This window comes from Equus przewalskii, chromosome X, assembly GCF_037783145.1.
Source record: "Equus przewalskii isolate Varuska chromosome X, EquPr2, whole genome shotgun sequence".
Lineage (NCBI taxonomy): Eukaryota > Metazoa > Chordata > Mammalia > Perissodactyla > Equidae > Equus > Equus przewalskii.
This window is the reverse complement of record NC_091863.1, coordinates 67,249,433-67,272,860: the sequence shown is the minus strand read 5'-3', so window position 1 is coordinate 67,272,860 and position 23,428 is coordinate 67,249,433. Positions and strand designations below refer to the sequence as shown.

The 23,428-nt window shown below is 35.3% G+C and overlaps 1 protein-coding gene and 1 non-coding gene across 8 annotated transcripts in view; one reads left to right on the top strand and one right to left on the bottom strand.

Annotated features, from left to right (window-relative positions):
* Positions 1-23,428, bottom strand: part of DACH2 (dachshund family transcription factor 2) — a 466,299-nt gene that overhangs the window by 132,960 nt on the left and 309,911 nt on the right. For all 7 annotated transcript variants that reach the window (XM_070604000.1, XM_070603995.1, XM_070603994.1 and 4 more), the window contains one exon: positions 6,431-6,562. In XM_070604000.1, coding sequence (XP_070460101.1) covers positions 6,431-6,562 — 132 coding nt within the window. The remainder of the gene's footprint in view (positions 1-6,430; positions 6,563-23,428) is intronic.
* On the top strand, positions 13,585-13,687 carry LOC139081227 (U6 spliceosomal RNA). Its single transcript, XR_011536350.1, has one exon. It is a non-coding gene; the product is annotated as a U6 spliceosomal RNA (small nuclear RNA).

Sequence of the window (23,428 nt, the reverse complement as noted above, 5' to 3'; positions counted from 1 at the left end):
CATCTTGGATTCTCCAGAGGAAGTCATTGTGCTCGGTTCTCCCTGAAATAAGCAATGCAGTTGAAAAATACTCCATTTGTTTCTACAAGTAAATGGGCGACCCTTGAAGTCTTTGCTGTAGTTAAAAAAAAAAAAAAGACCTGCTGCTGTATAACTATATTTCTGATTTGACAGCTACAATTATAATCGTTCAGGCGTCTATTTCCCACAAACTCTCCACAGCCATAACCTTTAGTGATTAATTATAAAGCTCCAGGAGCAATAGTACACAGACTAATTTCCTAAAACAATAAAAGACAGAATTTCTCATTTGGAGCTAAATGAAACACGAACAGGTTGTTATTCATGCTGAAATCTTGATGCAGAGTCATGGTGCAGCCATTAAAGGAGCTATTAAACAAAACCTTGAATCAAAGAAACTATAGGTCTGTCTTCAAAAGAGAAAATGCTGTTCTTGCCTAAGAATCTCCCAACTTCTATGTTTGCTTTTCCTTTTCAAGTCTAATGTTCTTAATTTTATTTTCTTCCTTTCCTGCCTCTACTCTCATAGAATCATCCAAAAATATCAATTTTAAACAGGAGGAGATATAAGAATTCAGGGAAGGAAAATTCCTATTCGCTTACATTCAAACATCTCAACTAAATTCAGGCTTCCTGTCCTGCTTGTTTCAGGATATGTCAATAGATTTGAAAATTACTTTAAGTCATGGAACATGTGCTCTTTGGCTATCCTGATTGGTTTTTTGAAGAACAAAATGTGCAATGGCTGATCTCATACTCTCTACGAAAATGTTACATGTCTGTACATTTTCCTGTTGAGTTTAAGTTATGGAGAAGATGATGTTTCACTCCATATTTTGCCAAAACCTATCACAAATGAAAAACCAGGACTTCCACAATGAAATGCCAAGAATCAAGTGGGTAATAGGGGTTGGGATAAGAAGTTATGAGAGAAGTGCAGAGAAAATAAAATGTGAATCTTTTTTAAACGACAAGTTAGGTAAATATATTAACCTCAACACAGAATTTTAATTGAACATTTAATACATTTTTACAGCTGCCATACTTTGCCTCTTGGGGATTTAACAACTAATAACAATGATAAAATTGAATAGCAATCCTGCCACAATATAGCATTTAAAATAGAGCATGCTCCTTCTGAAATTGAAAAAAGTCTCCTTTTTTTGAGTTTCCTGGCTATACAGATGATTGTGAAAATGGCTTATAAGAGCCAAAAATCTTTCTCTGAAGAGAAACATTCACACGACCACAGATAAATGGGATGAAGAAAGATTATTCATTTCTATTTACAATTTTACCTTATAAAAATAAATGCTGCCCATGAGTGAAAAATAAGAAACATTCACTCAGATTGATTTGAGAGCTGAGATCTGTCATTGAGCTTATACTTAAAAAATGATGGAAAGTTCTAAAATTTTTCATCATTTGGAATATTTATAGGTTTAGCATATTTTTAAGGCTCAATTAATTGGACCCAGTTTCAGAACTCCAAAAATTTCTTTTCTATGCCACACTTGATTTAGGAGAAAGATAACGTCATGAAAGAAAACCTATCAGAGATATAGTCGAAATAGTAAAGCCCACAGTAGATCCTGAGGTCAGGTCAAGTCTGACCCGAGGTCCAGTATCTATCTTGTAAATAGAACTTTGGTCAGTCTAAATTAAGGACAATCTCCTTTATCAGCTGCATCTCCATCTCCAGGCTTATTGATTGAGACTTAATATTAAGGAAAGAAATTCCATTATATACCTTAGACCATACTGGAAAATCAATTCAAACATGGGAGGCATAATGTTATAGCAGAAAGACCAGTGCCACCTCTTTCGTTAATTAGCTTTGTGACCACAAATAAGTCAATTTCTTACCCTCCGCATATCATCTGTAGTATGAAGGGGTTGTACTTAATTATTTCAAGTCACTTAGATCTCTAAAATGTAATTTTAGAAATAATTGTCAATAAGATTGTAAACAAGTGCTTAATAATTAACCTAAGAATGCAATTAATCAAAATTTTCTAGTTATCAAACATAATATTTCCTCAAGCCAAATCCTCAACTATTACTTAACTCCTAGAGACAGGCTGAGAGCTCTGAGAACCGCTATTTGAAAACTACTGCCCTGGGGAATCAACTGTACAGTCTCCCTAACATCATTCAAAGCCATCCATTTTATCATTTTCACTTTCACATCCTTCAAAGACCAGTTCAAATGTCACATCCTACACTTAAATTCCTTCTTGATTCTTATTCAGAAGAAATTTCCTCTTTCTCTATATTCTTACAGTACTCTGTTCCTCTCATTGCTTTTACCACAGTCCATGAGTATAGTCATTTATATATTGAATCATTTTTTATTTTCTTCTCCTAGATCATACACATTTGAAAACCAATGATTTTGTCTTTTCATAGTGTCAACATATTGCCTTTTTTATTGCTGGAATATTGCCCATTGTGGATGAAAACTGAATTTAGTTAAGAATCATATTCAAGAATTACTCTCATCTCTGATGTGGCTTATTAATAGTCACTAGCCACAAGGCTTATTTCATTCACATACTGGACCTTAATGGGACATCTAATATTTGCTAGTCACTTCAACTATACTACTGGAATTCTGTGTAACCAAAGCTGAAATAACCACATTACATCATAATCTAATGCTCAGCCTCTAGGTAACCACACAAACTATATAAAACATTCAATATGTTTTTCTCATATGATACCTCACAACCCACTTGATTGAATATTATTACTGCCTTGACTGATTCTCCTTTGCCTGATTGAATCTCGTACCTATCTTATAAATAGAGCGTTAGTGATTCTCCGATATCTAGCTTTTCTTTTGTTTGAATGTCTGATTTCCCATTTCTACTTGAACCAAAAACATTCTGGAAGACCATGCCCATAAACAGTAATCAGATCCTAAATGCTGTTAACTGATATCTCCCTTGTCAACACCATGTGATTTTTTTCCCTCATTTTGTTAATTTTTTATAACACATTGATTTATTTGCATATGTTAAAACAACCTTGCATCCCAGGGATAAATACCTCTTGGTCATCTATGACCCATTCAATGTACTGTTAAATTTTGTTTGATAGTATTTTATTGAGAATTCATGTATCTATATTCATCAGGGATATTGGCCTTTTATTTTTTCTGGTAGTATCCTTGTCTGGCATTTTTATCAGTGTAATGCTGGACTTGTAAAATGAGTTTGGAAGTGTTCCCTCCTCTTCAATTTTTGGAAGAGTTTGAGAAGGATTAGAGTTAATTCTTCTTTGCATGTTTGGTAGAATTCACCAGATAAATCATCTGGACCTGGGCTCTTTGTTGTTGGGAAGTTTTTTTTTTTTTTAACGGCTTTATAATTTTTTAATGCTTTTTTGTCCCTTAATAGTTACATACCATGAAATGCACAAATCTTATCACTCAATGAATCTTATTCAATGAGATTGGACAATGCACATACCTGTGTAACCCAAACCTCTATCAAGACACAGAACATTTCTATTAGCCCAGAAATTTCCCTCATGCCAGTCAATTCCCTCCTCCACCCTACCTCCAGAGGCAAGCACTGCTCTTTTTCCCACCATAGATTAGTTTGACCTGTTCTAGAATGTCACATATGTTGGGGAGTTTGTGATTACTGATTCAATTTCCTTAGTAGAAATTAATCTATTCATGCTTTCTATTTCCTCTTGATTCAGTTTTGGTAGTTGTATATTTCTAGGAATTCATCTTTTTTTTTAGGTTATCCAGTTTGTTGGTGTATAATTGTGTCTAATAGTCCTTTGTGAACCTTTATATTTCGGAGGCATCATTGTAATGCTTTCTGTTTCATTTCTGATTATATGTATTTGAGTCGTCTCTCTTTTTTCCCTAGTCTAGTTAAGGATTTGTTGATTTCGTTTGTCTTTTTGAAAAATCAACTCAGTTTTATTGATTTTTTCTATTTTTTAATTCTCCATTTGATTTGTTTCTGCTATAATCTTTATTATTTCCTTCCTTCTGCCAACTCTGGGCTTAGTTTGTTCTTCTTTCTTCTAGTTCCTTGAAGTGTAAAATTAGATTGTTTATTTGAGATTTTTCTTCTTTTCTAACATAGGCACTTATCACTATAAACTTCCCTCTTAATAATACTTTTGCTGCCTCCCATAGTCTTGGTAGGTTTTGTTTTCATTTGTCTAGAGATACTTTTTAAACTCCCTCTTGATTTCCTCTTTGACTCAATAGTTGTTCAAGGGATTATTGTTTATTTTCCATGTATTCATAAATTTTCCCATTTTCTTGCTGTTATTGATTTCCAGTTTCATTACATTGTGGTCAAAAAGGGTACTTGCTGGGGCTGGCCCCGTGGCCGAGTGGTTAAGTTCGCGCGCTCCGCTGCAGGCGGCCCAGTGTTTCGTTAGTTCGAATCCTGGGCGCGGACATGGCACTGCTCATCAGACCACGCTGAGGCAGCGTCCCACATGCCACAACTAGAAGAACCCACAGCGAAGAATACACAACTATGTACTGGGGGGCTTTGGGGAGAAAACGGAAAAAATAAAATCTTTAAAAAAAAAAAAAAAAAGGGTACTTGCTATGATTTCAATCTTTATAATTTTGTAAAGACTTGTTTTGTGACAGGTTTTCTTCTTACCTGCCCCTTAACTGCCTAAGAGAATTCAGATGAAAAAACTTGTCTCAGGAAGCAAGCTGTCACCTTAGCATAACATGTTACAAAACAGCATTGAAGAGGAGGAAGACCGTAGAAAGAGAAACACTTTGGACTTAATCAGACATGGGATTGAAACAGCTCTGCCACTTACTAGCTTTACAACTATGGAAAAAGCTGAACCACTCTATGCCTGTTTCCTGATCTGCAAAATGGGCATATTGAAAATGCCTTTTTTTCTAGGAATTTGGTAAGAGTTAAATGAGTTAACATGGGAGATAGAAGATGAGTAAGTTCTGGGGATCTAATGCACAGCATTTTGATTAGAGTTAATAATACCATATTGTATACTCAAAAGTTGCTAAGAGAATAGATCTTAAATGTTCTCACCACAAAAAAGAAATGATAGTTTTGTGACATAATGAAGGTATTAGCTAACACTACAGTGGTAATCATATTGCAATATATAAGTGTATCAAATCAACACGTTGTATACATTAATCTTGCACAATGTTATATGTCATTTATAGCTCAAGAAGAAAATGTTTGGAACTAAAGGAAAAAAACCACAGGGGCTACTTGGTACATGGTAACTGGTAACTTCTTACTGTTATTATTATGCTTTGGCTTAGTGTTAATTTTAGTTTTGCCATTGTGTTGCTTCCAGTTACCATGAATCCAGTAAAAGTCTGCATTTTTTCATTGATTGCTTACTGTGAGTACTGGTTGAAGACCAATTCTCACTCTATAATTCACCATGAACTTTTCAATTTTAGATGAAGAGAGCTCCACTGTATTAAATTCAGACTAGTTTTTCATACTGATTTGATTCAATAATTTCCCTCTTTAATTCTCCTTTACTTTTCCCTCCAAAAGAAGGCCCCACTATGCTTGAACTAGCAGTGTAGAAGAAGAGAGATAAGGCTTCTACCAATCTGCTTGTCACATTATATTAAACTTAACTGCAGAGGTAGATTTGAAACTTATGGTTTCTAAGACCATCTTTGGTTGTCCCTTATTATTCACCACTAAAATTAAGCCATATTTATATATTTGATTATTTATTTATCCATTCATGTATGTTAATAGTTAAAATCCCGCCTACTTCCAAAAGACATCTGAGGGGTGATATTATGATCAAAGCCAAGGTACAATCATCACAGGGTAAAGGAGAAAAAACAAGAAGTCAGAAGCCAGGGGACATTCTACTCTACAGGCATCTTTCTTTTCTCTTCTCTTCTTCCATCTTTTTTTCTTTGCTTGCTCCTTGTTCTTCCTCTTTTCTTTAACCCCTGCTGATAATGCCTTGAGTCTGCCAGCACCTTCACTTAGCTAAGGAGGTGGTACTCCAGCTGGAGAGACTACAGCCCAGCCAAGGAGGATTCTCATAACCGCCTTTCAGTGTTAAATTACTTAGAGAAAGATGGAGTAAGAAGCCTGTGGTGAAACTGAAGAAGGCAGCCTTTACTAGGCAGAAGGTGCAATAGCTAGCACTCTACAAATTAGAATTCAATCCCACTGCAACAAGACAATGGAGATAACTCAATGCTTCCTGAAATTGGATTCTGACCTGTAATGGTTTTCTAGTTTCAATGTACAAGTTAGAGGGAGGGTTAAGCATTGTTCTGTGGTAATTTCTTATAATCAAAGTATACATATTATCCCCTCCTCCCCCCTCATCCCTCCTCTCTCTCATCCTGGAATAAATCAATAAGAGTCACCTGCCTTGGATTCCTGAAGACACTCACCTGTATTAGAATTAAGATCATCAGGCTCTGATTCGGTCCCATTTTGGCTTCCATTTCCCTGAAGAGTGTTCATAGCCATAAGCTTCATCTTCTGCAGCTTCATCGCCTCGGCCATTGCTGCAGCTGTTATACCTAAAACCAGAATCATTTCTTAATGTAATTGAAAGCTGGATACATTTCATACCAGGCCTACGCTACACAGCACAAGCCAAAAGTAAACCCAAGTCCAATTTGTGAATAATATTCTTTAACAAAGTAATTTTCAACTCCTGTAATTACTCCATCTTAAAACGGACAGTTTGAAAATCTAAAAAAAGCATTGAATGTGAGTCTGATCTCCAATTCAAGACAGAGAGAAACAGTAATATGAAAATTGTTTGAGAAATTCCAAAACTTTTACTAATGTGTTCTGCTGTCTGTTATGAGCTGCTGACAGTTGTTTTAGACAGAACTCTCCATGTACTAAATACCACCAAAAACAACAGTGTTGGAGGAAGCACTCTGAAATGCTAGAAGGAAACACTTTCTAGTTAATATTCTTGTTGGCACTTCTGCTAGATGATGGACTATCTTCCCTATGAGAGTCACCTTAGGTGAGGGAGAAAAAGACTTCAGGTAGTCTTTCTACCCTTTTACCATTCTCCTTTTACCTTTTACCTTCTCCTTCTACCATCCTTGTACAGTGAGGGATCAAATAAACGAAAGCATGGCAGGCCACCTGGGAAAGTGTGCCAGCCCCTGTAGCATAATTACATTATTGTGTATTACTATAAGGCTATTTTTTTAACTTCATATAATGGTGCAAAGAAGTAGGAATAACCCCCACTACCCCAAAAAAGTGAGTGCTTAAGTTTGAAATTCTTTCTTCTAGGAAGTCTATATCAGGCAGTATCATGAAAAATACAAGGAAACAGTACTAAAAATAGAACAATCCATACTCCAACAACGCCCCCCAAAAAGTCCAGTAAATTCAACTTAATTATTTTTAGATGGTGTCAAAATCCCTAACCATCTATTAGTGCACTGGTGCCACACGCCAAAATGAAAAAAACATCTGGCAGATTTGAAACAGTATTTTAGAATTCAGTGAAATCCATTCTCCCATGAAAATGCAAATCAAGGAAAAGAAGGCATATATTGGTTGTTGCAAAAAGAAAACATAACTGCTGTTATTAGAAGAATCTGATTCCAAGGGGTGAGGTGAGCCCTTATCGAAGGTGTAAGGGGAAGGAAGTACAGCCTAGAACATCTAACTGTGTATGTTTGGAAGAATCACTAATGTTCTAGTTTGTCACTCTGTGTTCTTTACAATGCATAGAAAGCTCAAAATGAAGCAAACTTTTCACCACACTAGCTTGTCCATGAATCATGGCAAAGAAAGGACCTGAAAGAAAATGGCTTTAGTCTCTGGATTGATGATACACATTTCTACATTTTCTAGATCCTTCCAGAGATTTTCTTTCCATATTTAGCTTTATTGAATTCCAATCCTCCAAATGACCTATTCAGCATCCAAGGGTAATGCTGGGCAGAAAATATGATGGCAAGGATTTAAACAAACAGACCCCACTTAGGACAGCCAGGGCTGAGTGCCTCATAACCAAAAGTATATCAGGAAAATTTCCAGAATTTATATCAGCTCCTCTGACTAGCAATTAAGAATTGGATCCTGACTATGATAATTGTTGAATTACTCATTGTTTCATCATTGATAGTGTAAATTGTGGATTTTTGTGAACAATATATGGATTCTTACTCTGTGAAAAATAAAAATCAGCAAAATATCTTATAGACAAGAAATTCCATGCAAAATGTGTGTCTCATACAATGATACTGAGAGAATTAACGAATGAGTCCCAACATATTTTTAATTCACAGAAAAGATGGAAAATTTCAATATCCATGCATTCTTTCAAGTAAATGCTATCTGTCTGACATCACTGAAGAAAAAGTCAGTGAGCAAATACGGAAAGTAATATTAAGGTAGTAAAGAATCATAGTGTAATAGCACTACTAAGATATTTAGGAGCCATTCAGTTCAATCTCTTCACTTTGAAGATGAAGAAACAGTTTCACAGTGACCTGTCATAGGTCAGTTATTTGGGGGAAGATATGGAACAAAACCCAAGTTTCCCAATGAGACTAGATGTATTTGTTAAAGTACTGAAGTAGTTCAAACGTGAGTTAATGAAAATCTCTAAAACGATGTGATCCCCTTATCACTTACAGTCTCATATTGTTAGTTGTTCTCCTGTATCTCCTTACATTTGATTCAAAGTTAAGAGGCCTAGACACTAATTCATATATTTTATATGAACTTGTGGTCTATATTGCAGTGACTTTAAACTCATGAAACATTAAATCCTATTTGTTCAGTCTTTAGTACAGCACTTAAATATCTATATCTTCAGTAAAACCACAATCAAGCAAATGGAAAGCAGTGGAAAAACTGTTGTGGTTTATTTGACTGTTAATTAGAAATTTATCCTTTTATTCAACTGTTCAGTTAAATTCTTAACTTTAGGATGCTGCTCAGTGTAACACTGATGGATTTAAAACAGCAAATCATCCTCTGGCTCCAGGTTCTCAAAATACAGCCCTGGAATAGCACACAAAAAGAGCAAGCTGATTTAGAAGCTGCTAGTTAATTTTTACTTGGGAACCAAAATTTCAGCTTGCAACAGACAAGTAGAAAATGGTAAGTTTAATGAGAATGAAAAGATGCCTTTAAAACTGAAAGTGCTACAATTATAGAAAAGTAACTACATGAACATCTAGAAACACAAAAGTTGTGTTTTTCTGTCACTGAATCTGAAAATGGTAACTTTTACGTTATGTTCAAATTACATATATTTAACTGATTGAAATCAGCACCTTCCATTCTTGTTCACCTAATTTTATGATTGGCTCAATGTCTAGTCACTATAATATTGACCAACTCATAATGTACAGCCCTTATGGCAATTTACACTCACTTCTTAATCTAAAAGTCAACATAACAATATGAAAATTCCCAACTTATCATAATTTTATGTGTGTATATGTGTGTGATAGACTATTATTGTTAGTAAGTCTTGTGAAATTGATGAAGAAACCTCAACTAAATTGCAGTCGGGAAGGCCTGAAGGGGGAGCTCTCATGCCCTGTGATCAGCATACCCTATGGTCGTCAGTTACTCCAAGCAGGAAAAGACCTACCCTTACATCTCTGACAGAAGGTGTTTACTACTTTACTACTCAGCAGGAGGAAGGAAGATTCCTCTCTCCATCTGGCAACAGCTCAGTCAAGGAAAGAGTGTAGCACCCCAACCAATGGAAATCCTCTACTTGGTGGACTCCCATTTTCCTCCAATGGACTTTTTTGTTTATTACAGCCCCTCCCAACTCCCCTTTTTTCCCTATAAAAGCAAGCTCCCCGCCTTTGTTCTCCAGATGTGCCTATGGTCCACCATAGTCTGTATATCCCGAATTGCAATTCTTTTGGTTGTTCCCGAAGAAATTCATTTTTCAGGTAAAACAATTGGCCAATTTTACTTTTTGGATTGACAGTATACAAGCTTATTAGAGTGGTGAGAAAAATTCTTGAGTTATAAGAACTTTAATGAATATCTAAACCAACTCCTCCATTTTAGAAATGAAAAACTGAGTCCCAGAGAAGAAAAGTGAAGGACTTAATATAACACAGCTAGTTATGGTAGGGCTAGGATGAGAACGCGTGTCTCCTGACTTTTACTGCTAGTGCTCTGTCCACTAATTCCCACCTTCTTAATCTTGATTTTAATTTCTTTTAAAACTTTCTCAAATAGGGCCAGCCCCGTGGCTGAGTGGTTAAGTTCACGCGGTCTGCTTTGGTGGCCTTGGGTTTTGCTGATTCAGATCCTGGGCATGGACATAGTACCACACATCGGGCCAAGCTGAGGCAGCACCCCACACAGCACAACCTGAAGGACCTACAGCTAGAATATACAACTATGTACTGGGGGCTTTGGGGAGAAGAAGAAAAAACAAAAAGGAAGATTGGCAACAGATGTTAGCTCAGGTGCCAATCTTAAAAAAGAAAACTCTCTAAAATGGGCCTGCAGAGATGCATTATAGGTCACTGACCAGAACAAGGGAGAAACTGTGTCGTCTAACTTCCCAAGGCTTCAGTTTATGCATGTGTAAAATGAAGGAAATGAACGAAATGGTCGTTACACTCCTTTATGAAGTAATAATTCTGACTAGATTTACTTTGTCTTATACAGTTTTCTGAAACTCTGTGATTTTGTATTATCCATGCATGGTCTACAGCAAGATTTTTCTTGCACTCCTTTCTCATTAGTAAACAAGCATTAGACCTACGACTTTATAGTCCTCAAACTAGAAATGCAGTGGAAGAATCTGTAGTTTGAAGTAAAATTTAGAATTAAAAAAACAAAAGTAGCGAATTTGGGTTCTCGACAGTGATCTGAACAAAAATTAAGGCAATTTTATAGTTTGCTAATTGGTTATACTGCCCATCCTTTCTTATTAATTTGAAAGCTTTTCTGCCAAACTGTGAACAAGTAAATTAACGAAAGGAGAGCTATGAGTAATCAAATCTTGAGGTTTACAATTAATTAAATGAAATGGTGAGTCAGTTCACTGCAATATGGTTTTATATTTTTAAAATAACGTAATTAAATTAACAAAGAGTTGCATTAATAATATCCCTCCAAAAATGGAAAGCAGTTTAGATCTGCCACATTATTTCACTCTAGCAGTCAAGTACTGTGTGTTGGCTTGTTTGTTATTTGCATTCAAAGCTACTTTGGGTCAAGTATGATGTACTAAAACATGAATAATGAAACATCTGGTGGTATGAAATGTTAATGCGATATACCACATTGAATCTAGTGGAAACAGTTTTGAAATTCCCTATAAATCAACTGAAAAATTGTAAATTTTTCCAAACAGAGGTGGTATTCAGGTTCATTTTCACGAGATGCTTATGCTGTAAACTCTGTTATTCAGAAAAATACTTGGACCCTAAAAGATTCAGGATGCAATTAAGGGGAAAGCCATAAAGATATAAGAATAGAAGAATGAAAGAACAGAAAAGCTAGGTGCAAGAAGTTACTGCCACCCAAATGAAGAGCAAATATTACAGTGACTCTTAGGAATCACCACTCATGGGTAGATACAAAATTAAAAATTACTCAGCTCAGCTCCATGGTTCTGAGGGAGAGGTTGACGAAACACAGCTATGAAAAGTTCTGAAAACAGTAGACAGCAGCTGCAGTTGACTAGACATCAACAAAGCCATCAAATGATGTGGGCGCCAAGAAATCCACTATATTGGCATGGATATTTTGCACGCTTTGTTGAATTAAAGGTAGATATGAAAAGAGGATACACTCAATCTTTGCTGAAGTTCAATTTGACCTACAAAAACAACAGATTGGAAGATGTACAATAAAGCCTTGAATGGAGCCAGAGATAGGAAAACAACAATTAGTAAGGGTTGGCAAGGCCAGCAGCACAGCATAGAAAAGAGTGCAACAACTAAACCAGGAACCCAGGAGAAGGTTGGCTGCTGCTTTGAGCAAACTGCTGTCCTATCGCGAAAGCGCCTAACAAAATTCCAGGTTGCCAAGCAACTGCTTATTTTCCCGGAGACTCTTCTGAAAATGCATAATAGGCATTCAAAAGTTTGAAACTCTAATAATCTCTCCAAATGCTCCTATTACATCTAGTGTTAAATGATTAAAAGCAAGAAACTCCATATTGAACTTGTCTTATATCAACATTTTCCAAATTATGTTCCATTTGACTACTTGTTCCACAAAATATTAAAAGAGTTTGTTGAAAAAAAAAATAGTGTAGGGGAGAAGGGCAAGGGAATTCCATGGCCAATTTAGGCAACACTCGGTTGAAAACGACAAATCTTATATAGCACTTATCATATCCCACACACTGTTTTAAGTTCTTTACATATATACTTATTTAATATGCACAAAAACTTTAAGACAGACGTACCATTACCATTTCCGTTTTCTAGATACAGAAACTGAGTCATAAAAACTGAATAACCTGTCTAATGTCACATAGCTAGTAAACCTTGAAGTTGCGGTTTAAACCCATGTACTTTTGGCTCCAGGTTTCTTTACTGTAGATCTTTTCAAAATTATAGTATGCTAATATTTATTATGATATTCCAAAAGAGTCATAGAGCACACCACATTTTCTAAACATATTGGATAATGGAACTTTCTTTCACGGAATACCTATTAATGGCTCTAAAGATACCAATACTCCATGGAACACAGTTTGAGAAATGTTGTTCTAAATCATTTTTTTAACTTGGTTGCAAGCTTAACTTTAACTACTTGGGCACTATTTTTTTCCTGTATTTGAATTTAAGCTATATATTGAGATATCAGGAATTCTCACAGTTTACACAAAGTTAACCACTCTCTTATTGAGTAATCATCAGTTATACTTGCCTTTGATGATATCATTTCAAATTGGAAATGTTACAGCTTTTTAAACGTAATCACTAAGAGAATTACTAATTATCTTGCTGGTACCTCTCAACAGACCATTTCTTATTTATGCAAATTTGAGCTATATGAACTCTTCTATTAGTACATACACCTTCCAGTAAGTTAGTCACCTCCCTAGGTACCTTATTTGAACGTTTTTATTGACTGTTGCTAGATGTGTCTAGATAATTTCTAAGGCCTTAAACTCCTGATCTACCATTGGTCTATGATTTTTAGACCAGCAGCAGCACACCCAGCAAGTGTCTTATAAGTCTAGGAGAGAGTGTGCATTAGCTATAGATTAGAAATGACAAAACACCCAAAATGTCTGAGATTAGGACAAGAGTCCTAATGCCCAGTTAGCCAGGAATGCAGGAATCTAAGAAAAGTAGCAGCAACCTCCTTCTCCAGCCCTCCCATCAAGTGTAAGATTGCTTCAAAGAGACCAGCCCACCAGAAAAGATACCTGCTGGTCTGTGAAATATGGCCTCTTAGACACCTATCAAATTCAATAGCCAAAGAAAATTTTAAAAGCTAACAGTTCACATTACAAAGTGGCTTTGAATACCATTCTACTAGTCAACTTACTTTACCTTTTTCTATTCTTATTCTTAAAGAGATTCTGGACACCTTAAAAAACATATTTGGGCCTTTGCTTCAGTAGCACATATGCTAAAATAAGAACAATACAGAGAAAATTACCATGGCCCCTGTCTAAGGATAAAATGCAAGTTTGTGAACGGCTCCACATTTTTGGTGATGGTCGCACAACAATGCGAATGTAGTTAAGACCAGTGAACTGTATACCAAAAGTGGTTAAAATGGTAAATTTTATGTTATGTACATTTTATCACAACAAAAGAAAACATTTGGACAAGTCAGTGATCTCCTATAATCAAAAACTTATAACAAATATATAAAAGAAGGAAAAGATTATTAGCTTCTGGGATACTGCCAAATTTGTGGCCATTTTAATTCCATAGTTGCTCAAAGTATTTAAGTTTGAGCTCAAACATGTTAACTAAAATTAATTTATATTCCCAAATATTCTTGAGCGTAACAATGGTGCCAACAAAAACATATACAATAAAATATACAGCAACTGAACTATAACTTTATAGAAACAGAAAAGAGTCACATTCTTAGAAGGGAGCTGAAAAAAATACTGATCTATTACGTCAATTCACTTTTGTTTGTAAATCAATAATAACAGTAATCCATCAAAGTGAAGCCTATATTTGGATGATTTTGTATTTCTCTGCAGCAGATAGAAGTGAGAGTAATCTAGCCTTAACAGTACTAATAGGAGAGAAAGAGAGAAAAACCTAGCTAAGTTCAAAGATATGACAAAAATCAAGTTTGCCTTAAGATAGCATTCACATTGGAAAGGAAATTCAATTCATTAAATGTATTTTTGAAATATGCATTTCAGAAAATCAGAAGACGTTTAGGAAGATATACTTTAAGGCTTCTCACTGAGGATATTAACATTAAAAAGTGATCATTGGGGGCCAGCCCAGTGGCGCAGTGGTTAAGCGCGCACCTTCCGCTTCGGCAGTCAAGGGTTTGCCTGTTCAAATCCTGGGTGGGGACATGGAGCCGCTTGTCAAGCCATGCTGTGGTAGGTGTCCCACATATAAAGTAGAGGAAGATGGGGACAGATGTTAGCTCAGGGCCAGTCTTCCTCAGCAAAAAGAGGAGGATTGGCAGCAGATGTTAGCTTGGGGCTAATCTTCCTCGAAAAAAAAAAAGTGCTCAGTGATTTCTGTGAAATTTCATTGTCTCCACATGGTTTGTTCTGTTCACTGAAGCTGTAAGACTTGAATTCCTGCTGCTTTTTGGAAAGCCAGTTCCGCCTGCATAGAAAACCAGCAATAGATTTCAAAATGAGATAAAATCAAATATATTTTGTTTAGAAAGCAAATTTAGGAGGAAAACTTCCTATCCATTTTTCTTTTCAAATAGAATAAATGACAAACTAGCATCATGCATTTAAAATTTTTAAGTTTTAAGATTTTTAAAATTAAAAGTCTATTTTGGTCTAAAATTAAGCTGTAATGCTAACTTCTGTGTAGCAGCTAATTAAAATTCAAATGTATTTTGTGTTTGTTAAAAGGTATCAGACTGACACTAGGAGAATATTAAATATGAATAACGAACCACCTTCCAGAAAGGTAATTGGCTTCCTGAAGATCACTGATACTCATTGTTTTTAAGTAGCTGGTCTTCCCTTGGATATGGCATATAAGTGCCGGAGAATCAACTGTGCAATCAATTCTCCACTCTTCTGAATAGTAGTTCTTAAACATGGCCATGCTCTGTTGCCTCAGAGAGGTAATATAATGATTCTTTGTTGTTTTTATTCAACATATGATATTTTGCATTCAAATATTTATATACTACTTCAATGAAGACCAAAAAATCCAGCAAAACATCTAGAAATGTTGATTGGTCAAAAATATCTGCAGTTTAAAGATAATATGCATATTTATGATAATCAAAGATGTAATATATAACATCAAGAAGGACCTGAGAATATTGCAAGGATAGTGCTTGTCTGGCCCAAATTATGATGTAAAGAATACTGCAAGAGGAATCAGAATGGCTGATGACTAAAACTGGATTTATCTAAAGCTAGTTATATGACTATGTGTGTCACTTTACTGTTTCTCACAATCAATTTTCTTGTCTTTAAAATGAAGCTCAAGGAAGCAACCAAGATGCCTTTCAGTAGGCGAACGGATAAATAAAATGTGGTACATCCAGACAATGGAAAATCATTCAGTGCTAAAAAGAAGTGAGCTAGAAAATCATGAAAAGACACGGAGGCACCTTAAATGCATATTACTAAATTAAAGAAGCCAATATGAGAAGGCTACATACTGTATGATTCCAACTATATGACATTCTGGAAAAGGCAAAGCTATGGAAACAATAAAAAGATAGTGGTTGCTAGGGATGGGTGGAGAGGGAGACAAATAGACAGAGCACACCATTGTTAGGGCAGTGAATATACTCTGTGTCATATTATTATGATGGATATATGTCATTATACATTTGTCCAAACCCATAGAATGTACAGCATCAAGAATGAACCCTAAGGTAAACGATGGACTTCAGGTGAAAATGATGTGTCAGTGTAGTTTCATCCTTGGTAACAAATGTACCATTCTGCTGAGTGATATTGATAATGGGGGGAGGCTATGCATGTGTGGAGATAGGAGGTATATGGGAAATCTCTGTACCTTCCTCTCAATTTTATGGTAAACCTAAAACTGCTCTAAAAATGTCTTTAAAAAAATTAGGTGCAATCCAACATTAAATTTCAATGAGTCTACATGAAATACATTACTTCTAAGATCATCACTTATTAACTTGTCATTTATTAATTTTATATGTTAATCGTGTCTCCTTTACCTGGGCTGCAAGCTCCTTACTGGAAGAAACTGTGTATTATTCTTAACTTTTGCATTTCTTGGTGCCTGGCACTGTAGTGTGTACATGGTAGTACCCAGTGAATAATTACAGAATAACCAAATGGATGTTGTGAAGGGATGTCACCAAGAGAAAGAAAAAGGACTGCTTGCCCAACACTAGTAATTGTGCATGATTCTCTTGCAGTGGGTCTATTTTGCATTCTCTCCACAATCACGTTCTGCTTGACCTTCCTGCCAAGATATAATAACAAACACGAGAAGTGGGCAAAAACAGAGACGTTTCACTCAAACACTGAATGTGCCAATAGTTCTGCCTTTGTTTTACTCTTTCATTGTCTAATGGTGCCATTCTTTATCATCAGCTTATGCTCATGCTTACTGAAGCAGTATACGTCAAGCATCTGTTTTAGAAAGCAAAGTAATATGTTATACTGAACATAATTATGTGTCGATTTTGCAACAGAATTTGTTTTATTCTCAATTTAAGGAGCACACGAAGTTAACCACAGGTGTATTCAGGTAAATGTACAAAGAAACTTACAGTCACATCTCAGAGGCTTCCATTTGTGTAATATTTAAGCAAATATGAATGCTAATTCTTTTAAATCTAAAACCTTTATGAGATTAATTCTAAACTTCCAGAGAACAAGAGATAAGGGAGACAGTCTAAATTATGCCTGCTATAATATTAATAATAATAATAATAATATTTAATTATATGTATATGTGGCTACATGCTTTGAGATAGAAACATTGATAAGTATGTCCCTCTTAGTTATCAGAATGTATAATTACTTGAAGCCACCTGAAATAACCAACAAGAACATGAGCATTTGTTATATGAATTAGAAGTTGAGTAAATAGATATCATGAGAACTTGGCTGTTATTCTTAGATCTTCAATGGACACAAGGTGTCTGGCAAGATTATTGCTTAAAGCTTACATTACTTTACTCATAAATTGCAGTGTGATCACTCAAGACTTTCGTCACTTTTAAACTCACCAGTCTATTGCATTTTTCATAATCAAGTATAATAAAAGTTTTTGATATTGTTCTTTCCATACTAAAACTACACTGTCTAAATTTCTTGGACCAGAAAAACCTGGCCGTCAGAGTGGCGTAGCCCCAAATTTTTCTATATCATATGCAGTTTTACTTTAAATAGAGCTGCCTCTTTTTCTGAGAGTAGTATCATTCCCAGGATGAGCTGGCCTTAGGGAATTATGAGGTATTGCCATCCAACACGAAAAAATATCTAATGGGCATGATTTTCCCTTAAAATTGCTGTGGAGAATATTATCCTCAGTTAAGACATGAAGTGATATGGTTGAACTACAGGCATCCAGTATTTCATTACATCTAATATTCTATCCAGTAGAATAGAGAGGTGCAAAAGAGAATTCTGACTCCTATCCATTCTGCTCAAAAGTATCATTATATGATATACACAAGTTAGTGCTTGGGTAATAGAAAACAATTCTAAATCAAATAATTAGAGCAGATCATTGATAGAGAAGAGATACACACACACGCAAGCATGAACACACAATAAAAAGAATTCTGCATGGAGCTGAGGGCTTATGGATGATTTATAATATGGCACATTCTTTCTGATTTCCTGAATTCTGTCACAGTCCTATTAACAATAAATTCAGAAGGAGATACAAACAATTTTTCTACTTGCAACCAATAGCTCGAAGTTGCTAAAGGGGCACACTAACTCAAATGGATCAAATCAAACAGAAGCCATAAAGAAATTTATCTCTTTCCTAACCTTTTTTCAGTGAGAATTCCAAATATTTTGGTAATAATATGTCTGACCTCACAACTGCTATAGCTAGAGATAAACAAACACACACAGCTGGGAGATAGATGAGGATGGGATGGCTCAGCACAATGTTAGGAACACTACACCATCTTGATGATGAGACAAGGGGCTTTATCTTTTGTGGCTTTGTGAATTTCCATGGCTGTTGTTCCTGTAAATAAGATAGTATGTCCAGAACCAATAAAATGAGAACAGAAACATCATCCCAGATTGCAGTTCACCAAACTATGTTCTGTTTATTCTCTTTCATTTCAATCGATGTGTTCCTTTTCCTTTGTTATCCTTCTGGGTCTTTGATATTGTTGGAAGGCTGTGTTTCCATAAAGACTGTAGCAGTTTGTACAGACAGATTAGCATAAATGATGTGCTTTCCCAAGTCAAAGGTATAATTTCAAGGTGATGTATACTATCATTCCTCCTGTTGGTGATCCTAGTAATGAAGCCCCCTCAACTCTGTCAATTAAATTCCCTCTTAATCACTTATTACTCTACTTTTTTATTAAGGAACAGGGATCTTAGTTTAGTTATATGTTCTATTTTATTTAACACTTGGCATGTGTCTCAGGTAAGATTGATACACTTGAAAAAATGTTTTCTTCGGCTTGTTGCAATTGAATTGGCAGCCTAGGAACTTTAGAAAGTTCCACATGAAATAGTCAGATCGTATAGATAAAGTGCAATTTACTTTTTAGTGTGAATTCCTGGTACCAGCAATTTCAAACACAACATTAATTTTCCAAAGCCGATTTTAGATAGTATTACTTCAAACTCATAGATTCTGAGCCTAAGAGTGATATCTTGACCCTGTAAAATGAACTAAGAATTTCACAACCAGTGTTTAATAGGTCTACATTCCTTCTCAGCTAGACTACTTGAAGAACTTCCTAAGAGTTCTCCCTGTCTCTAATTCTTTCTTCCTCCAGTTTATCCTATACACTTTTATCAGCAATATTTTTATAAACAGCAGTATTTTCACATTCCTCACCTTCACCAAAATGTTTAGTGGTTCATCATTGCCTATAGAATAAAATTTGGAACTCTTACTCTGGTATTTCCAACTTCCCATAATCTGCCTCCACTCATCTTTATAGGCAGAGCTCCTACTCGTTTCCATCATATCCCCACTACTCTAACCAGACTGAACACTCTGTTGCCCATACAAACTCAGTACTAGCTCATCTTCACATTCTGCAGATTAGATTGTCTCTTTTGCCTGGAATACTTTTATCCCTGTCTTGCCAACTGCAGCCTAACCAATCTTTAAAGCACAGCTTAAATGCCATCAGCTCTGGAAAGCTTTCTTTAATTCCCACAACTGGAAATAATTCTCTTCTTTGAACTTTCCCATAGTACTTTACATAGACATATTTATATGAACATGTTTATGACTTTCTGCCTTTTATTATGATTATGTTAAAAGTAGACCTCATTTTCCAACTTAAAATAAAGCCTGCGAAGGCTGCTGTAGAGCACTATGTCTTACTCAGTTTTGTACTCTTAGCAGGATCTAAAATATTGTCTTGTGGGTAGACAATACTTGATAAATGTGTGTCTAATGCATTTACCATTCTATGGAACAGAGGTTTAGAAAAAGTGATATGAAGATCTTCAATACTCAGAATGTAGTCATACATATGGGTAAACGGTACTCACATATACTCACATACGCTGACATCAAACACCATTTTTTTCTTTTTAATTCAACTACTCATCATGTGTTGTCATGTCTCTTGTGTCTTTAGTATATCATGAAAATTTCCCTATATTTTGCTTAAGAGATGAAAGTAAGAATGAAAAATGGTGATTTTTAAGACAATTTTTATATTTTTCCTAGTGGTTTTAAGATATGTTTTAAACAAATTTCTTATTTTTGGAAAATATCTACGGAGAAAAAAGTCTTTGCCCCTGATTAATCATGGAGTAGGTCTGACTGGTGAGGAGAAAATTACATTACAAATGAGCAGCTACCTGTTATCAAATTACAAGGCATTTTCATCAAAGGACCTAAAAAGGCAGCAGACTGACCAGTTAACATGTTTCCACTGACCTGGGGGGATGTTTTTCCAGTTAATAGCTTCTGAAGAATGCTTCCTTTTGATTCTTGTCTCTGACACAAAAATGATTGTCTCATTTAACCAGTCTTCTATCACATATATCAGAGAATCCTATTTACTCACACACTACTGGAACATTAAAACACAATAGAGTGATTGTCTCTAGAAGAAAAATTTAAAGATTGACATTTTTTTACCCCAAAAGGGGGTTGAGATCAAAAGCTAACTTTAATAGATGTTTGACTAAGGTCATACTCCTAGGAAATGGAACACTGAAGATGAAAGAAAAGAAATAGGTTTGGCTTTTGATCTCAGCCAAATCCATTTGGCATTGTTTAGCTTTTATATAATACTTCACTTTTAGGTGATATCATGACTGAAATGAATTGGCTTTCTTCGTGAGGCATTCATAGCTCTGTATTACTTTGGCATTTAGCAAAGTTCCTACTTTGTTAGCTGGTATTGCGATTGCAGTTGTAAACAGGTTTTCTTCATCTGTAAGTACCACTGTCATAAGAGATCCATGATAGATTTTCAAAAAATGTAAAAGGAACTCAAAAACCAAAATTTTCCTATAAAATGCTCTTCAAAGAAAATCATAATTGAAGTCACTATAAATTTCTAAATAGCAAAGGGCCTTCTTAGTTTTAAGCTACATTATTTTTAACGTACATTTTCCATGAAAGAGAGCAGTTTGATTGCTGCTTTGTAGCTCAGCATCAGACAGAGCCAGTGTAAGAGAAAAAAAAAGGACTATTATTGAACATCCACTACTATACGTCAAGCACCGTTTAAGAATGTTATAGATATTATCTCATTTAATCTTCAAAATAACTCTATGAAAATGCAAGGACTATTATGCCAATTATACAGATGAGGAAAGTGAGAGTGGGAGAGACTGATTAGCTTGGGCAAGATCACATAGTGAATAAGTAATAAGGCGAAGCTTTAAACCAAGCTTTATCTAACTCCAAATTTCTATTCTTTCCATGCTGCTTTTCAATTATTAAAATGCTAGAGCAAAAAAAAAAATGTTATTTTATTTAGCCCCATGAATTAAGTGATTCTCAAAACTACACCAATAATTTAGATAAGCTTATATGTACAATATGAGTCATTATTTGAGATGTGGGGAAAGATTTACACTATTTATCAAGCAGTTGTCTAGATAATTCATGCATCCCCAAATTAACTTTTGTCAAATGCTTACAGATTATCACTGCGAAAGTTTAGGGTATTGTGTTTTATTTCTTGAATTATCCCAATAATTGTCTCAGTGTGTCACTTCTCTTAGCAGGTGCAAGCTGTTTGTAAGTATCTACATCTTGTAATGCTTTGAAAAAAATAGAACAAGAGCTTTCTAGGTGACAGCTTCCCATCATCTATCAAAAGACTTTACACGGTAGATTTTTTTAAGAAAATGATCATCACAAAGATCAGTGATTCTGAAGAGAAGCTCGAGTTTCCAAATTAATAGATTAACAAATGATTTTAGAAGAAAAAAGAGGTCAAAGGAAACATCATGTATAACAGCCTTTTCTTAACAGATCTTAAACATTTCAACTTTATTAAAAGACAGACCCATAGTTCTTATGCCATACTAGTCTAAAAAGGTGGATGTCAATCAAAAAGATTAAGGACTCTCTGTACTGAAAACTGACAGCTACCCAGAACTGGAGATCCCCTCAAATCTACTTGTCTTTGAAAAACACGGGGTAGATTAGGATATCCTCTTTCTCTCCTTTCTTTTATTTTCTTCGCTTGTCAAAAGATTATTCAGTGCCATTTCTTCCCCTCCTGCACTGCTCCCATTCCTCAGTCCTCTACCCTAGCCCTTTCACAGTCGGTCTCAATCACAAACAGAAGGCACAGTGGAGAAAAGAGTAAAAGAACTTTGTAACTGCCCTCTGGAACAAATCAAAATTTAAACGTCCTGAGGAGAGAAGGCTCAGATTAAAATACTTTTGAGACTCAGAGAATTTACAATACATTTGGCGTTCCAATTTCAAAGGGAAAACAGACCAATATGTCAAGGGAACATTGAGGGTTTTTTTTCCCTCCTTCAAGGTAAAAAGCTCTAGTAAGGGGAAACATGTAAAATACAGAAAGCATACCATTAACATTTAGTGCTTATCTTCTCTGATGCCTTTCTCATGAGAATGACAGTGAGGAAGCTAAGGAAAGCTGCTGTCCATGTTGCCCATGGAGAAGGAAGAATTATTCTCCATGTTTCAAGAGGCCAACTCCAGTCATGAAACTGAAAGTGACAGGGAAGCAAGCACAACTGACGGTCTCAGCAGTATCCTGATTAAAGAAAAGATACCAACCCGTTTCATGTCCTTTCTCTATGTACAACTTTAAAGGAAACTAGCTATTTCATTTTAAAAGTTATGACCATAAAGGACTAGCTAACAGTTGACTGGATTCATATTATCTTTACTGCCAAAGTATGGAGGAGGGGGAAGGGGAAATGAAACATTTCAATCACTGAGGGCCTAAAAAAAGTAAAATCAAACCACTTAAATTAATTCTATGGATATTTGCAATAGAATAAGTTTGAAAAGTCACCCTTCAAACAATCATGGCTGTGTTTCCCCTATCAATCAGACTTAAACTTCACAACCTATGTAAAGCAGTCAGTGAATAAAAAGAAACGTATGTTAGTTTGTTGCAATTTTTCTCAATAAAAAACTAGTCATTAGAAAGCTCTAAGTAACTACACATATCAAAAACTGAAATAAGTTCATTTTAGTTTATTTAGTTTAGGAAATATTCCTCAATATTCAAATTGTTTTGAAAACTATGACTAATAAAAGCATGTTTTTGAATCTTTTTGACCAACATTTAATTGGAATATTTCATATTTCAGCAGCTAGAGACTTACAAATAGAACACTATTTCTCCTCATATTTACCTTCCAACTGCATTGTGATTTCTTTGTTTATAAGTAGTTACTATTGTAAGTATTTAATGGATGCTCATTAGCAGAACTCTAAGCATTTTCATTTTTTAAATGTAATTAAACTATCAGAATGATTTTAATGCAACATTTCATGGCACAATAAGGCAAAGTACTATATTATCAGCCCAAGCACAACTGACATCTTCCTGTTCATTCAGTAATTCACTTGTGTAGCTTGAGCGGGGAAAAGATGATAGGTGGATATTATACAGCA